The sequence below is a fragment of the Symphalangus syndactylus genome, chromosome 10 (assembly GCF_028878055.3).
Source record: "Symphalangus syndactylus isolate Jambi chromosome 10, NHGRI_mSymSyn1-v2.1_pri, whole genome shotgun sequence".
Taxonomy (NCBI): Eukaryota; Metazoa; Chordata; class Mammalia; order Primates; family Hylobatidae; genus Symphalangus; species Symphalangus syndactylus.
Genome location: NC_072432.2, coordinates 43,640,095 through 43,659,186, shown reverse-complemented (window position 1 = coordinate 43,659,186; position 19,092 = coordinate 43,640,095). Strand labels below are relative to the sequence as shown.

The 19,092-nt window shown below is 36.0% G+C and overlaps 1 protein-coding gene across 10 annotated transcripts in view; it reads left to right on the top strand.

Annotated features, from left to right (window-relative positions):
• The window catches only part of PDLIM5 (PDZ and LIM domain 5), a 213,435-nt gene that overhangs the window by 121,112 nt on the left and 73,231 nt on the right, over positions 1-19,092 (top strand). For 4 of the 10 annotated variants that reach the window (XM_055296969.2, XM_063611161.1, XM_063611162.1 and 1 more), the window contains 4 exons: positions 1,619-2,037; positions 11,159-11,176; positions 11,742-11,914; positions 12,589-12,625. In XM_055296969.2, coding sequence (XP_055152944.1) covers positions 1,619-2,037; positions 11,159-11,176; positions 11,742-11,914; positions 12,589-12,625 — 647 coding nt within the window. Of the gene's footprint in view, positions 1-1,618; positions 2,038-5,192; positions 5,210-8,699; positions 8,715-11,158; positions 11,177-11,741; positions 11,915-12,588; positions 12,626-13,169; positions 14,312-19,092 lie in introns of those variants that run through there. The other 6 variants (XM_055296973.2, XM_055296968.2, XM_055296977.2 and 3 more) reach the window with 5 other exon arrangements.

The window sequence follows — 19,092 nt, the reverse complement described above, 5'->3', positions numbered from 1 at the left end:
GAGCATTTCAGATTTTGGATACTTGGGTTAGAGATGCTCCTGCATTCTACAAAGATTCAAAAATCTGAGAATATCTGAAATCTGAATGCTTCTGGTCCCAAGCTGTCTAAATAAGGGATACTCAACCTGTATTGATTCGTTTGGGCACTAAGCTACTTATTTTTCTCAATTAGTTTTCTTCTTCCTATAAGATGAATTGAGGCTGCACGCAGTGGCTCACGCCTGTAATCCCATCTCTTTGGGAGGCCGAGGCAGGCGGATCACCTGAGGTCAGGAGTTGGAGACCAGCCTGGCCAACATGGTGAAACTCCATCTCTATTGAAAATACAAAAATTAGCTGGGCATGGTGTCGCGCACCTGTAGTCCCAGCTAGCCAGGAGGCTGAGGTGGGAGAATCACTTGAACCCAGGAGGTGGAGGTTACAGTGAGCTGAGATCACACCACTGCACTCCAGCCTCGGTGACAGAGCAAGACTCCTGTCTCCAAAAAAAAAAAAAAAAAAAAAAAAAAAAAAAAAAAAAAAGATGAATTGAGATTACCTTTTTTCTTAAAATTAAACAGTAGAACCACCATTGTATGATTTTTCAAAAATTTGATTTTTTCTTTTGATATGGTAGGGTGGAATAGGGATTTATTCTTGATCTGAAGTCTAATGCTCTACCTCTGAGCTATCCCCCTCCTGGGATTTATTCTTGAATGTTGTAGAAGCTTAGTCTGATTTTGTTTAACTTTAAATATGCTTTGGAGTAAGGATTGGCAAATAAAAATTCTGGTAATTTTAGGAGGAATTGACCTTTCTTACTAGTTGTTTTTTCTTTGGCTGCTGGTGATGGGGAAATATCGAAGATTTTTTTTTCTTCATGTAACTATTAAATATTTATTTTGGAAAAAGAAAAGAATTTTATTCTATCTCTGAATCATATCTTAAAACGTTCAGAGAGAGAAATGGAGGTGGATTACAGGAAAGAAAGGATTTTGTTTTATTTGCTTGCTTTTTAAATTTTTTTTTTCAGATTCTTCAAGATTATTAATTAGAGTTTGCACATTCCTGAGTTAGGTGAAAATTATCTTATTCCCTGTGTTTTGTTTTGTTTTTTAAACTCAAAGTGTTAGAAATGTGTTGCTCCTTCTGCGTGAAACAAATGATTCCACTCTGGAGAGAAATGAAACATGTTTGAAAAATGGGACTATGGGCTTTGAAATATGGAAAGATGGGCTTTTGATATTTTAACATAAAAAACACCTCAGTTAGCAATGTTTTGTTTATTGTAGGGTATTTAAACATTTTTCCTTTGGAATATACCTAGGTTGACACTGATGAGGATCTTTAGGCTTTCTGATAGTTTTCCTGCTGTATTTCTGAAATATTTTGAAACTACTTTCATTTTTATTTTTAAAAATTATACCTAGTGTGTGCATCTGTGTTACGCATGTTGGGACTAGTTAGCATGCATGTTATGCTTTATCAGCCCATTGTTTTTATCTGGAAACATGATGTTTGAGCTGCTAACCTGATTGTGTTTGTCTTTTAAAAAATCAGCTCTGTGTTCTTTTCAGTGAAATATATTTTGCATGTGTTTGGTGTGGTTTTGTGTATGTTTATTTTTGTTTTACATAGGGAGAACCTAAAGAAGTAGTTAAACCTGTGCCCATTACATCTCCTGCTGTGTCCAAAGTCACTTCCACAAACAACATGGCCTACAATAAGGCACCACGGCCTTTTGGTTCTGTGTCTTCACCAAAAGTCACATCCATCCCATCACCATCGTCTGCCTTCACCCCAGCCCATGCGACCACTTCATCACATGCTTCCCCTTCACCCGTGGCTGCCGTCACTCCTCCCCCGTTCGCTGCATCTGGACTGCATGCTAATGCCAATCTTAGTGCTGACCAGTCTCCATCTGCACTGAGCGCTGGTAAAACTGCAGTTAATGTCCCACGGCAGCCCACAGTCACCAGCGTGTGTTCCGAGACTTCTCAGGAGCTAGCAGAGGGACAGAGAAGAGGATCCCAGGGTGACAGTAAACAGCAAAATGGGTAGGTGGCTAAGGGTGCTTTCTGCTCTTACTAAAACTCTTCTTTCAGGTAATTTCCAGGAAATAATCTACATTCCCCTCCCCCAAAACCAACTTTCTTTGAAGGAAGGGAGATGAAGTATTATTTGCCTTATTAACATATGGCCTTTATATACATAGGGTACTTTCTGCAAAGGAATTATCACTTATTCAAAAGCTACTTATGCATTTTGACATGTTCTGAACCATGTAATATCTCTGTAACTCATTTTTTGCAAGTCCCGACACAGCATTGAGCAGCTGGCACTTATAATGCAAGGCAAATCTTGACTCTTTCTTCCTCAATTTTTTCATCCTTTTAAATAGGCCACCAAAAGTTCAAACAGTGGTTACAGTTGTTGTCACCTTACACAGCTCATCGTAAGGAGAGGGGAAATCATGAATTTGTAAGTGGTTTTTTTTCTAGGAAGTAATCTTAGGAACACCAGTCCACTTTTGAATCATGTCTATATATGAAGCATTAGCTTAGAGCAGAGAGCTAACAACATTGTTTTCAGATTAAGTTAGAATTTATTCTTTAAAAGCAGACAGTAATGAAACAACAAGGCATGCTTAGAAAGCGTTAGAAGCAAATTATAAAATGCTTTCATTGTAAAGGTTTTCTAAAATGAGTACATTTAAGCCATTGGACACTAAACATACAATGTTAGCAGAACATTTTGAAAATCTGTGTCTTATCGTTTTTCCCTTTTGGGGGTATGTTTTTATAAAAAAAATTGGTTGAAGTTATTAACTTATTTGAACTACACATAGTTATAAGATCGCACATCTATTTTTCAGCAACCTTCAATTATTCGTTTATTTATTTTTTTAACACTTTTGGTTCAAGTATAATGTTATCAGTTAGGAATTTATGTTGAGGAGCAAGGATTTAAGTTGGCCATGAGAGGTTATGTACAGTATCTTTTTTTAAAATAATTATTTTCTATAATATAATCCTACTTGCAAAGAAAAAACTAAAGAAAAGAGAGAGAATAATGATGGTCATTCTATTCCTTTTGGAATTCAGGGATGATACTTTAAGGCAGTCATTTATGTAAAATCATTTTGATCAGATTTATTGTGACAAAAATGTACCTTAAAAGGAAGACAAAGGGAAATAGTCTACAGGCCTGATGATTTTTACCAATGCCAGTTCCCAGGAAAATATAATTAAAATACTTGTGTGGATAGGTCCATTCTCTGAGATAATCCCTTCCGAATGTTAATTCCTGTAATGAAGAGGCTGTGCTTTCTGTAGCACTGCTGCCATGGCAACTTTGGGGCTTTGAAAGAGAAGGTGGCAAAACTCCAGGCTGCTGCTGAGGGAGAGAGAGCAGGAGCTCTAGAAGAACAGCTCCTGGGCTGTACATACTATCTTGAGGTTGTGGGTGGCTTTCTAAAGTTCCAATATGTATGTATCGAGGAAAACTAGTATCCTTCAAAAAAGAATGTTATTTTTTCTTTCATGTGAGGAAGAGAAACAGTATGGAGTGTTCAGGAGTGTTTGGTCGTAATCTTTTTTTTTTTCTTTAGTATGTTTATTTTAAGACAATAGATCTTCAAGTAATCAGAGTAGATATCTTGCAAAGAAAGATGCTGTTTGTCAAATGCAAGCCACACAGAAGACTAAAACAGAAGTTTACTATGTTTATTAAATTCCAAGTTCGGTAGAAAAACATCCATTGAAGGAAGTGTCTTAACTAAAATCTTTTCTACTAGCGCTTCTTGAAATCTCATAAAAAACTCTTCTTAATGGAAAGTTGTAGAGGTAAAAGCAAACAGGTTGTGGAAAAGTACTGCATTTAAAACATCTGAAAAAACCAAGCTTAAGTTTTGAGTTTTATAAGCACAGCTTTGGTGATAAAACTTGAAATGATTTAAAGCTTATTATTTTTAAACTGAAACTAGGCAGTATTATAGAGGCTTTATGATGGCTTCTTAATCAATTGGCAGTGTTTATGAAGCACATGCCTGCTGTCCAGCACTGTGCAAAATTCAGGAGAAAAGAGATTACTGCATATTTTGCATCATTTTCAGGCAAGTTACTGCTTTGCATTTGCAAACTGGGTATATTTAAGAATAGCTTGATTTCAAATGTCTAGATGTTAGGACAATAGAAACTTGATTACTCTGAAAATAAAGTGTGTTGTCTGTGAAACTGAGACAACATTGGTAGTGCCCTTTCGTTCACAATATTTAGATTGTAGAAATAACAATAAATTACACACTTTACTAGTCAGTGATGTGTCATTTTGAAGAGTAGGTGTTTTGTGCCATTAATGGACGCATTTTTTGCATAAGTTGTCAAACTTTTTCTGGAATCAGTGTCAAACTTGTTACTATTATATTTCCCAGATTTTTATAATGTTGCAAAATACCTACAACAAAACTCTTTTAAAAAGTTGAGAGTTGTTACTTTGTATTTATATTAGTTATTTTTTAATTTAAAAAATAGTACATACCAATGACCGAAAATTTAAGAGTTCAGAAGAGTGTAAAGTTAAATGCTTAGGTTGTCTTTTTCCTCAAAGCACCAGGAGGACTATTAGCTTTTAGTTTTTAAGCTAGTTTGATAGCTATTCCACACAAATTTATATAGCATTGATAAACAGACATAAACAGATGCTTATTAATGAAGCATCATTACTAAGAAATAATTAGCTGTTCATCCTAATAGCATGAAATCTGTGCATAACGTTGATATTTTCAGAATATTTTAAATTAATAGTATGTAAGCATTCCTGTTCCTTCTTATGAGTAAGGATTAAGGCATGTTAAGAAACTTTAAATCTTTCTTCTGTATGTACAAGTTATTGGTCATAGCTGGCTGTTTTCTTTACTACTCTCCTTACTGTACTAAGAGCAAAATGGGACTTTATATTTCAAACTGGAAGGATTGCTGTTTTGCATCAAGTAGTTTAGGTGATTTACCTTTTCCCTTTCCATATATCCTTGCATTATAATGTGCCACTGCTTTCAAGAGGTAAGTCTTTTAGTATCTTATAATAATTTTAATTTTGTTGGACTGAAATTTCTTCCAACAGCTCCTGTGTGGTATTTTGAAGAACCTGGCCTTGGAAGATTAAAAAAATAATGATGTGGTAGTAATATTTTAAAATACTTTTCTCTTTGCAGAAAACACAAGTGACAAAGTTAGTATCCACATTACTGGAGAGGAAATATGGTGATTTATATATGAGTAAACAGCATGAATGCTTGATTTTTGCAAAATTAAGTTAAATTTTGCAAAAGAGCTGTAATTTAGAATAACCACATTTAGTATTTTCAGTAAGCTTGGTTTGCATTGCTATGTTGTGGTGAATTGCTTTATAGTAATAAATAGTAGTGTTTAACGTAAGTCATAAAATGTATGTGGGTTTTGCTATGTATTGGTTTAAAAGAAGCAGTGCTTGGGAAAATATAATTTATATCAGTCAAGACTGGTAGAACACCAAGATAGAAGAGAAAGCATAAACATTTATACCACTAGTGAATAACATGTAAAACTGAGTTGATGTCCAAATCAGTGTCAAAAGCCGATGGTAAAGTCTCTTAAGAACCTTTATGATTTTTCTAGAGAGTTTAATTCAATGTTGCTGGCAGATTCAGACCTCTATATGTACAGTTGTGTGTCAGTGGATAATAGAAAGTCCACACATCTTTGAAATTCATTAAGAGAGATAAATACGAACTGATTAAATGTCACCATTGGTGTAGATGTTGGGAATCACTGTGGTATAACTTTCAAACCTCACTTTTGTGTTCCATTGGTATTGACACTACACTGGCTCATGATTACTAGCTTTAAAAACAGGTAAAAATCACATTAGATAAGAACTTAAAATAATTTTAGTAATTAATTTATGGTTATTCTGAACGTGTACTAAAAGTTTTTTAGCATCACACCAGAAAGTAGAATTGGAAATTCGAAGTATCTATCTTGGGACACATCCAAGAGAATTAACTACTGAATTATCAGAGCAACTTCATTCCAATGTAACTGTGGCCTCCCTAATTGAACAGTTTTATGTTTTATATATATAGGAATATTGCATACCAGTATAAACATCCCCAAACCCTGTTTTATTTTTTGTCCATTTAAAGTTAAATTTTTCTGGACGAAGACTTAGGCTAGTTACTAGATTCCAGTGTAAAAATGTTAAACTTGGCCGGGCGCGGTGGCTCACGCTTGTAATCCCAGCACTTTGGGAGGCCGAGGCGGGCGGATCACAAGGTCAGGAGATCGAGACCACGGTGAAACCCCGTCTCTACTAAAAATACAAAAAATTAGCCGGGCCTGGTGGCGGGCGCCTGTAGTCCCAGCTACTTGGAGAGGCTGAGGCAGGAGAATGGCGTGAACCCAGGAGGCAGAGCTTGCAGTGAGCCGAGATCGCGCCACTGCACTCCAGCCTGGGTGACAGAGCGAGACTCCGTCTCAAAAAAAAAAAAAAAAAAAAATGTTAAACTTATAAAGGGGGACAATGGTGTTTGGAAAAATAAACATTTAGGTTAGATAGAATTTTTTTTTAAATTCAAGATTAAGATTCATTAATCTGTTAGGTATTACTATGCATTGTTCTAGGTGTTTCTAAATGCATTATGTGATTTGAGTCTTTAAACTCTGATGCCAAGAGATTACATACCCTTCTCAAGTCACACATCTTGTAAGTAATAGGGCTAAGATTTGAGCCTAGGTCTTTTGAAGCCAAATTTTGATGTGCCTTTCCCTATATCATCTGCTTGTGACTTGGGCTTATTTCTATGGCTTTGGATTAGTATTTATTCTTAATGATTATAGAATTGAATTGAAGCTATATGAATCAATTGATGTGCATATATTACAATTAGGTTAGATATTCCCTTTTTTATTTTGAGCAGTTGGGGAATCTATTCCAACAATAAACCTGTATTTGTGTAGTTTTCAAAGTGTCTTCAAATATGCTAAACATAAACCCTTAGAGGAAGTCTGAAAGATAGAGAAATTGTCACTGATTTCACTGTTGAGGAAAATGAGGCTTCTGTAGATTGCAGTTTGCCCAGGGCATGGGGGAAAGTGGGCAGCACAGCCAGTATGAGAAACCAGATCACCTGGCTATCATGTTAGCACATTTACCACTGCTGTATATGATGGACTATTCCATTTGGGCACATTTTCTAAAATATGTAAAAATATTTGTTTGGCATACTCAAATTGTCACCTTTAGGTTGAAATCAGTCAACCCTCCACTTGCTGCCCCTCCACCACACCATTGAACATTTGCCCCCACTTAACTTCATATTAATATAAAACATTTTTCCTAAACTTTAAAATGTTTAAATATACATCTAAAACTCAACTCTGTTCAGGATGAGGTTATTTTGCAAAACTATTTCACTGCTACTTAAAATAACAAGGCAGAAGAGAGAATGCTGTGCATTGTGGCTACAGAAGAGCAAATACAAGCAAACTACTGAGATCAACTGAATCCTGCATCTCACCCTCACTCAGTGCAGCTCAGCCCTCTGTTGAGTTTATGAAACTGATTTTGACATATGGAAATATCAGTATAGCAGCACTGACCAGTCTTAGCATTAAAACTGGTAGGCAGTTTTTCTTAGTATGTTTATAATGAATTGTTACTTACTCTGACTAAACATCATTGCAGAATTGAATAATGCTACAGTGTGTTCTTTGGCAAACTATACAGTTTATACTTTAGTCTTTTCTATCCCTACCATAATATGAATGTGTTGTTAATGATTCTGCACTTAATAGGCTATGTGAATGAATTATGTTTTGAGGTTCTCCCACTTCAGGTGTCACTAACTTAGTTCCTTTACCATGTCTTATCAGACACGCCTTCTGGGCAATAATTATGTCACTGATAATACAGAACTATGGAATTCCCACAAATCACTTCTGAAGTTACTGGAACTTGCTTGTGAATGAGGGTGGTATTAATGAGGTACAGGAGAAGTAAGAAAATTGAGTGATAGCTCATTATTTATGATCCACTGTGCTTCCTACATTTTTCATCCTAGTCGCTACTAAGAAGCAAGAAGAATTTCAAATGACATAGTATTCTTTTATAACATATGATTCAGGATAATTCATGTGAGAAATTGTACTTGCTATTAATATATACTTCTATTATGTGAGACTGAAAGATTTTTCTCTTATTCTCTTCTGATTTTAAAAGTGATTCTAAAATGATCTGTTTCTACATTTTACATCTGATTGCTTTCTGTCCTTTGTTAAGAACATAGTAAGAATTTGGATTCATGTTTAAATGATTTTTATAAAACCTTGTGCATTTAAAAAATAGTGGATCTTTCAGTCACTTGATACTTGAATTATCATTAATACATAAAATAGTTTTCAGTGTTTTGTGGGATGGGGGAACAAAACTGTTGTCTTGATTATAACAGTGTAGTAGAATTTTTACTAACATTTGTTCATTTTTTTGTCTGTGTTTACATGATTATTTTGGAGCATGATGTTTGTGTAACATCTTCACTGAAAATCATTGTTTTGAATTTTATTTCATTTTCTTTTCTTTTTCTTCTTTTTTCCCCTCTTTGTCTGTTGTTCATCTTCCGGGGAACATCAATATCTTCTCTACTCTATCACATCTTTTTTTGTGTGTATTATTCTTCCCTCAGTAACCCTGGCACTGTGTAAGTACTTAACCAATGATTCACTTTGTAATTGTCTCTGTAACTTTCCTTCTTGCTTTCAATTTAATACTACCAGCAAATTTTGTTAGGATTTTCTCATTATAAGAATTTTCAAAAATGTTAAGGAGCATAAGAAGCATTTTTTTTTATGCTAGAGAATTTTGTATGCATCAGAGGTATGTTTAGAACACCCACACTTCTGTAATGAAAAACTTAGTAAGTTAACCTTCATTGAGCTATAGATGAGTATAATGGACAAGTATACCAGAGTTAGAACTGTAGTTTGGGCTTTCCTTTAGCTTATTATTGTTATTATTATTTTAATGTCTGTATTTTGAAATAAATTACTTGCTCCTGAGAGTAAAGTTTACATTATATCCCAAATGCATTTTTTAAAATAAAATTCTTGAAATTTTTCTTTTCTTTCATCACACTCTGGAGTTTCAGAACCAGAAAGCACTAAATGTTTAGAAACTTTATATCATTTGACATAAGACCTTAAGGTGTGGTAAACAACACGAAGAATCTAAGGGGTAGTGTACTTTTTACAAGTGTGTCATAGCTAAAAATGCTACTTAGGTAGTGTCATTCTATTATTCGTGATATCTTAGCTTGACACCATTGTTTTGTTTTTAGGACCAAACCTTTTACAGAGGATAAAACAGTCTTTTTTTTTTTTTTATTATTATACTTTAGGTTTTAGGGTACATGTGCACAATGTGCAGGTTTGTTACATATGTACCCCTGTGCCATGTTGTTTTGCTGCACCCATTAACTCGTCATTTAGCATTAGGTATATCTCCTAATGCTGTCCCTCCCCCCTCCTCCCACCCCACAACAGTCCCCGGAGTGTGATGTTCCCCTTACACTTGAAATTAGCATCATTTAAGAGCAAACTACACTCAATACTTGTAGAGAAATTTAACACTGTAATAAGTTTAGTAGCTCAATATAAAATTTTTCAAGGACTTGCATAAGATAAAGAGTTGTCTGTTTTATGGCTGCCAAAGGCACTGTGTTTATGAAGAAATCTATGCTTATTTCTTAATTTTAAGACATTTTGTTCATTTTTAAAAGAACTAGGTTTTGTTCAATATTAGTGGAAGGTCTTTTAGATATTTTACTTGTGGAATCATGATATTACCATATTACCATAAGTTATAATATTTTTTATGATTTTTTGCATAAATGTTACTGATTTGTTATTTTGTATATGCAGATTATTCATAGTCTTAGAACATGTATTACAGTTGATTTTCTAGTAATCATAAAAGAATACATTATGATGATAATTACCTCATGTTATGTACTGCAGAAAGCACTTTACATACATTATCTATCGTATTTGTTCTTAAATAACCATTTAAGATACAAGTCTTATTTCTCAAATGAGGAAATTGAGCTTAGAGAAATGACTTGCATAAAGCACACACTGAATCTGATTTTAAAGCCAGTGTTACTAACTGTAATTCTATCCTGTTCTTCACTGGGGAAAACCTTTTCCAGTGTGCTGAGACAGTTTTGGTTATGTAACTATTAAAATGATGACAGTCGTGTGGTCTGCGGGTAGCACTATGATTTTCTCACAGTGAGTTGAACCTGGCAGGTGTTGCCACTCACATCTGACCACATTTATAACACTTTCTGTACTCAGATCTTGTGCCGGTAGTCTGCTTGTCCAGATTCATGTTCCTTTTTCTCTTTTGAAATTAAACTCATAGCCTCCAAAAATTTGCATTTGCCCTATTTTGAGGGGGGAGAAGTGGAGACTATTCATGATGCTCAATATATCATACAGTGTTAAAATATACATTGCAAATCCCTTTGTATTTATGCCCTTTTAAAATAAAAATGAATGTTCTTAGCAAACTCAAAGTTCCTGAACTCTGTAGTTTACACATCCTCAGAACAACACTACCTTGTATGTGATATTCAAGAGACTGACTTTCTAAAGAGTCTTAGAGCCAAGCTTTAAATTCTGATCTTTTAATATATATTTCAGTAGTTGCTAATATGCCATACCTCTTCTTCACTATGCTGATCCCACACACAGTTTTCTTTAGGAGAAGGAATACCTGTGCATATGAATGAGAAAACTGTAGAAAATAATAGTTTGGACCCTTTTCAAAATTGTATTCGGAATTGCTAGTTTAGCCTCTACTAACCCATACTTGGTTCCTGGGCCTAGTGAAGATTTGATCGTTTAATTTCGTGAAAGCCAATACATTCTAGCAGCATATTGATAGTAATGGTCGTTGTGAATATAGTCCGCATCTGTGTTTCGTATGGCATACAATGAACAATACAAATAATTTCAAGAAGTTTGATTTTGACTACTATGGACTTTCATCTTCTAGTTATTTTCTTTTTTTCTTATCATTTTCCTTTCCTTTTTCTTCATGTTGGAAATCTTTCTTCTGCTGCCTTCCTCTGTCAATTAAAAGGAAAATCCCACCTAAACGGTAATCTTTCTGTTAAATACATTCTAATAGCATTATTTTATATTAACATTATAAGTGCAGTTTTTTACTTATAATTTAAAAGTTTTTTTTGTTTTGTTTTGTTTTTTTGTGAAACAGAGTCTCGCTCTGTTGCCCAGGCTGGAGTGCAGTGGCGCGATCTTGGCTCACTGCAACCTCCACCTCCCAGGTTCAAGCGATTCTCCTCCCTCAGCCTCCCCAGTAGCTGGGACTACAGGCACGTGCCACCATGCCCAGCTAATTTCTTGTATTTTTAGCAGAGATGGGGTTTCACTGTGTTAGCCAGGATAGTCTCGATCTCCTGACCTCATGATCCGCCCGCCTTGGCCTCCCAAAGTGCTGGGATTACAGGCGTGAGCCACCGTGCCCGGCCTATTTTAGACAGATCTTTTAAAAAATTGAGACCGAATATACTTGTAAAGCAAACTGTTTATATAAAAGGAACATTGAAGATTAATCATACAAATTATAAATAAGTTAGTAGAAGATATTTTATCCTTTTAATATAACTTTACAATTTTTAATTTTTTTTTCTCCTTAACCCTAGCCCACCAAGAAGACACATTGTGGAGCGCAATACAGAGTTTTATCATATACCCACTCACAGCGACGCCAGCAAGAAGAGACTGATTGAGGACACTGAAGACTGGCGTCCAAGGACTGGAACAACTCAATCTCGCTCTTTCCGAATCCTTGCCCAGATCACTGGGACTGAACATTGTAAGTGAACTTCTAGGTGTCCTAATGGAGGAATGTTTTTTTTTTGCCACAGAGAGTAGCATTGAGACTGATTGGTAGTTGTCAGAAAACAACCCTGAGACGGTTTGCTTTTAAATTATGCTGTGCATAACATGGGTAATATAAATAAGACCCCAGGCCGGGCGCGGTGGCTCATGCCTGTAATCCTAGCGCTTTGGGAGGCTGAGGCAGGCAGATCATGAGGTCATGAGTTCGAGACCAGACTAGCCAACATGGTGAAACCCCACCTTTACTAAAAATACAAAAATTAGCCGGGCATCTTGGCAGGCACCTGTAATCCCAGCTACTTGGGAGCCTGAGGCAGGAGAATCATTTGAACCGGGGAGGCAGAGATTGCAGTGAGCTGAGATCACGCCACTGTACTCCAGCCTGGGCGATGGAGGGGGCTCTGTCTCAAAAATAAATAAATAAATAAATAAATAAAACACCAGCCCAGGAGAGTAACATTGAAAAGTATAGACATAATAGTAGTTGTACTAACTATAGTTCATAGCCAATAACAGGCTAGTATGGAATTCGTTTTAGTGGCTCCATGGAAGTTGAACATTTGGTATTGATTGGTGCAGGTAATTGCTTAAGTGATTTTGTAGTTAAACAAAACAAACTAATATTGGATATTGCTTATTATATTTCAGTGAAAGAATCTGAAGCCGATAATACAAAGAAGGCAAAGTAAGTTCTCTATCTTTTTGTCAATTGATTGTTTTCCTTTCACGAATGGTCTCAATTTAGTTTTTCAATTTGTCAAGTGTAATGGTATGGCATTTCGTCTTTGCAGCTAGAAGCTAAGCATTTAACTTTGGTGCCTTTTGTGTGACCTAAATGTACAACTTGCAGATTTTTAAAGTAGTAGATACTGTCTGGATTTTAAGGCTCGTTTTCCTTAGTATTGAAATAAGAAGTGGGCAGAAGGGTGTATTTCGGGGTGCTTTGCTAACAATACATATGTCTGTGAATGAGCTCGTGTGTTGTCTTGCAGTCACTTTATTTTGAACATAAAAATGTATGTTTCCAAGAGGGATCTATGGATTAATTGCTATATTTCTAAAAATGCTCTACCCTTAAAATGTTTGCCACTTAATAAAACAGCTATGTGAAATTAAGCTTTTAGAAGGCATGTTTTCTGCATGATGGCATTAGTCTAGAACCTTTTTCCTTCTATTTCTTATGACTCTTCTATCACTCTTTTTTTTTTTTTTTTTTTTTATTTCCACAGGGAAAAGATACCCCTTCACGTCTTTAGTCCCAAATACACAAAATTACGTGACTGGCACCATGAAGTTTCAGCACGTGCTCTTAACGTACAGTGATTTATGAGCCTTGCCCCCCAAGCAGCCAGCACATACCTTTTCATTTACTTTTTTTTTCACCTTCATAGCAAAATCTGTATTAAATTTGCCTTATGAAAAAATAGAACTTTTTCTATACTTTTCTAACAATTTCCTATTGTTGTCAGAAAAGGAAGATGAACATGTTTTGTGCTAGTTGGTAGCTCACAAATGTAAAACCGAAAAAAAAAAAAAGAAAGAAAACTAAGGGACTAGATCTATTCAGTGGATTTGTATCTGTTTTTGTTGTTATTAGGGTAGTAACCTTGGAAAACGAATTATTTTCATAAGTTGAATTTGGTTAGTTGGTTGGTTGAAGCAGAGGATAATGAGCAAATAATGTCCTTGTCTAATTTGGAAAACACTTCCTTTATGTTATTAACATTTCCCAAGATTACTTTTTAAGTACATTATTATGTAACATTCAAAGTTGATTGTAAATTATTCTAAATAAGTAAATATAAGGAGGCAAGAATAAACAGAGAAGACTTTATTAAAGAAGAGTGTGTGCATTGTAGATTTAGGTATCTTTTAAAGTAGGTACTATTCAGGATGGCTCTATGAAGAGGAGGAGGTCCAGATTTGGCTCCTGAAAAAAGGAAAGAAGAGAATTTTACCCCTATTTGCAATGGAGAAATACAGTATTCTTTGGTTTGGTTGGATTTGCAAATCCTATTTCCTATCAAAGGAAATATCTCTAAGCTAGTGGATATTTTTAGAGTGTAGACAATTTCTAGGTATTAATAAGATACGGAAAAGATAGCTTTGCTTTTTTTAATCAGAAGAACATAAAATAAATTACAATATGAATGATTATGAGACATCAGAGAAATATTTTACTTAGTGATATAAACTACTATGCACTGCTGCTATTCATAAGAAGCTGTGTTTTGGGCAATACATGGAAGCTAAATATATGACCAGAAATGCTTTCTGCCTTGTATTATATTGTATTATATATTAAAGCTAAATTTAGTAATAAATGCATTTTGAAGTTTGGAAAAGTATTGCAATAAAGTTGCCTTTAACTTAGCTTTGTACTTGTTCTGTTTCCTTGAGGCTAGACACAGTGCCATCCAGGACTTGTTACAGTATAACTGAGTAAAATAAACAATTCTCTGACATTTCATTTGGAAATCATTTTTAACTTTGTGAGGTTACTAAAATATGGGTATAAAATATAGCAGGCCAGGTGCAGTGGCTCACGCCTGTAATCCCAGCATTTTGGGAGGCCGAGGCGGGCAGATCACCTGAGGTTGGGAGTTCAAGACCAGACTGACCAACATGGAGAAACCCCATCTCTACTAAAAATACAAAAGTAGCCGGGCATGGTGGCGCATGCCTGTAATCCCAGGTACTCGGGAGGCTGAGGCAGGAGAATCGCTTGAACCTGGGAGGCGAAGGTTGCGGTGAGCCAAGATTGCACCATTGCATTCCCAGCCTGGGCAACAAGAGCGAAACTCCATCTCTAAATAAATAAATAAATAAATAAATAAATAAATAAATAAATAAAACACGGTAAAGGATCATGTTTGATTTTTCCCCCTGAATTATTACAATATGTAGTATCCTACGTGAGTAACATAAGATCAGTTGACTGTTGTGCAACATAGAATTATTATTTGTGTGAAACTACTGCTGAAGGACCTTGCCTGCATTCAAGGGTCTATTTTTATTTTTCCAGGTATTCTTTCACGTTTGTGACATAATAGTCTAGTACAACTGCTTGACAATTTGGAGAAACTAACATTAATTTTAGATAGTGATGGATAAAATTTGGCCTGCCAAATGCATTTTAAAAATAATGCTAGGATTTATTTATGCTCATTTCTAGTATACCTCATGATATATGACATCTTTCTTTTGTCATATCAGTTCTTCTTCAGATACTAAGACAGAGGTCCTGCCTGCTTGTGTTTTTATGATGCTGACATCAATCCCAGTTATAACTGTGTCTCTGGCCTCTGTAAGAAAATCTACTTTCTTAGACCAGGCTTTCCTATATCCAGTAATTCTTCAGGATCCCAAAAGGTGATGTCTGAGAGACGATGGAATTAAAGCCTCATAAAAATAAATGGCGTGGTAGAGTAAACATGGTATTTTCCACCAAGAATCCAATTTCTAGAATAACTACAGAGTTGACAGAAAGAAGACTCAAAAGAACTTTAGGTAAATGGGAAATATTTTCCCTAATACAGACAAGATAACGTGTATAGAGTTACAACTTAAAACAGATGCAGTTGAAATAAAAATTTAATACCTTGCTTAATTAAAAATGAAGTATTTAGTGTTTTATTAAAAGCATAGACTTAGATAAATGAAATGATCCATACTTGAGTATGAGGATAAATATTCAGCCAGGAACATAAAGGACGTTCCATTTGACCCTGTCAGAAGATGAATTCCTGAGCTCAGTGAATCTCCTGGGACATTTTATATTCCTAGCTTAAATGCTAGCCAAAAATTATAAAAGCTTCTTGCAAAAATATTATTGTAAATCTAGTGGCCTAATTTATGACTTGTTTTTGTTTGTCTCTCTTATACAGACTTTCTTCATTATAGGCTTGTTTTTAAAGTGAAATTGGGAAGTTGCTCTTAAGAATGTTTTCAACATTTCTTTCTTTCTTTCTTTTTTTGTTTTTTTAAATTTGAGACAGAGTTGTGCTCTGTCACCCGGGCTGGAGTGCAATGGCACAGTATTGGCTTACTGCAACCTCCACCTCCCAGGTTTGAGCGATTCTCCTGCCTCAGCCTCCTGAGTAGCTGGGACTACAGGCGTGCACCACCATGCCCAGCTAATTTTCATATTTCTTTTAGTAGAGACAGGGTTTTACCATGTTGGCCAGGCTGGTCTCAAACTCCTGACCTCCAGTTATCCGCCTGCCTCGGCCTCCCAAAGTGCTGGGATTATAGACGTGAGCCACCATGCCTGGCCTCAACATTTTTTTCTTGCACTGTTTTACTCAGAAGACTGTCTCACACATGGTCCAATGTATTTTTGTTACCTCAAAAATTACAGTATTTGTGGAAACAGAAGCATTCTTTCATGCATCATTGTGCCCTTTAGGAAGGCTCAGATATATAGACATCTTAGAGTTTTTTCTAATACAAATTGTGGTATTAGGACACAGAGTAGCAGTTCCTTCTTTTTTTAAAAATTATTCAAAAATATAGAATGAATTGATTTTCCTTCCAGATATGTAATTTTGTAATTATTGTGTTTCTGATGTGTATTTAAAATCATATAGATCATAAATATTTATTCATTGCCAGCATTCATTCTTTCAGATGCATAATTGCTGTATATGTAAATGCCAGGCACTAATCAGTGTACTAGGGATACAGTAATGAATAACAGATAAATGTATAAGCAAGATGATCTGAGGTAATTTTGTTACCAAGATAATAAGTTAATATAAAATAAGTTTGGCTTAGTCAGGGAAGGATTACTTTAGATTACGTGGACCTCTGAGGAGACGACCTTAATGCCAGCAGCTAGGAGTGGAAAAGGAGTCAGCTGTGTGATGACTTGAGGGTGGGGAGACAAGTGTGGAAAGGAGCATGGCAAGAACACAGAACAGAAAGGTCAGTGTGGCTGGAGTCCAGGCTAGGCAGGGAAGCGTGCTAGAAAAACAGAACTCCTGTACCTAGACAAAACACTTATATTCCCATTCCTATCCATAGCATTTTAACTGGGAAATTATTATATCATATCTAACTGCTTGCAAATAAAATTAGAAAATGAAGAAGCAGGGAGGTTAGTCAGGCTGCTAATTGCGGTGCACTCACCTAGTTGGTACCAGCCTTGATTATTAACAATTTAATATTTTTCCTGTTGAGACCCAGTGAAGACATAGAAAAGAGAGGCATAAATATATGTTGGTAACATGTATGTAGGGAACATAAACAGAATATCCTGCAGAGCATACATAAAGCCATACAGAAAATACGAAAACACTTTGGTGTATTATATTTGACATATGGTGCTCTTCACGATAGTGATGAATTTGAGGATTTAGTCTTCTCTGTAAAATCTTGGCTAGAATTGTCTGGACACTTTGCTTTTGTTTATCCCATTCCAGAAAATTCCTTAAACCAAGTAAATAATTTCCTTGCACATTCTTTCCAAAATAGGGATCATAGCATTTTTTTCTTTGTTAGAAGTAGTACGAAGCAGCAAGTGGTAAATTCTGGGTTTTAGACTGAGATTTGTAACTCACTGATTACTTTCTGCCCCCAAGTTTCCACTTCTTTAAAATATGGAGTTGGAATCTGTGGCGGACACTGTGCTGCCCACTCAGATACCACTTCAGTGGAGGACTTGATACCTCTGCTGATGGGAGTGTCGTAGGCAGACAGCTTTCATGTGCCAGCCCCTTCACAAATCACCTCAGCTGCAGACAGTCCCTCTTCAAGACCCTGGGCTTGGTGGTGCTGCCCACATGCAGTGAACTAATTGATAAGTGGGAAGAGAGGGAAGTAAAAAACCTGGTTATTTCATCCCAATTAAGACCAACTTGCAGGGACCATTCTGGCTCCAGAGCTGCTGTGGAGTCAGCTGAGGCTGTCCTAAGTTTTGTTAGGCAACTGCACCTCTCCTGCCCACTCCTGCTTCCTTTTCTGTCCTTTCCCCTTCACGGTTGTTGACCCTAGAGGCATTTCTTAATAAGCATCCTGCATGCTAAGCTCTGCTTTCTGGAGAACCTGATCTGCAAAAGAATCATATTTTCGTAGACCCCAGTTTAGACCTCAATTGCATAGGTTCTCTTTTATTCATCTTCTCATCACTTTCTTTGCCTTGGTCCCTTCTCATCTTTTCTCCTTAAATCTTCAACCCAGATCACAAACACAGCATTTAGAAGTCTTCAAAGTAAAAGATCAGTTAAGGGAGGACTGAAAGGCACGTGGAAGTCAAAAGGAACATGCATTTACTTTATTTTTTTGCCTTAAATTAAGGATGTTTATTTGTTGACTTCATCACAGGCAGCCTAAGAGTAATGAGCAAGCAAATGTATTTAGAAATCAAATATAATCAGAGATAGGTGAATGAAGCAATGAAATGAGAAGCTTCAAAATGGGAAATTAGGATTTACTGAGTAAATGTAATGAACACTTAAAACAGGAAAGCAGTACTTAGAATATTATGATTTTGCATGTTATAGTCTTCCATATATAGCATTTGGAATCTTATGTATTAGCCATTTAATTTCACTTAATAAATTTTGTTTGAACACATCTGTTTTCTTCACATCCTTAAAAGTTTACTTCTATTTCTCTCCTGGGGAGATTCTGTTGCTGAGTAGCCTTTGGAAATGTGTAGGGTAATGTACAGATATTAAAAGGAAGGAGGATGCTACTAGTGGCTAAGGATACGAAATATCTTGTAATGCACTGAAGAATCCCACAGACTGAAGAATCATCCAGCCCAATATGCCAGTTGTGTGCTACTGAGAATGACTGCATTGAGTGTAAATATTCCCTTTTCCAAGTTTTGTTTTGTTTGTTTTGTTTTGTTTTTTTTCAGACAGAGCCTCACTTTGTCACCCAGGCTAGAGTGCAGTGGCGCCATCATGGCTCACTGCACCTCGACCTCCCAGGCTCAAGTGATCCTCCCACCTCAGCCTCCCAAGTAGCTGGAACTACAGGCACACACCACTACACCTGGCTAATTTTTTGTAGAGGCAGGATTTCGCCATGTTGCCCAGGCTGGTCTCGAACTCTTGGCAATCTGCCTGCCTCAACCTCCCAAATTCCTAGGATCGTAGGTGTGAGCCATCGCGTCTGGCCTAGATTTTCTTATTCCTTCCCACA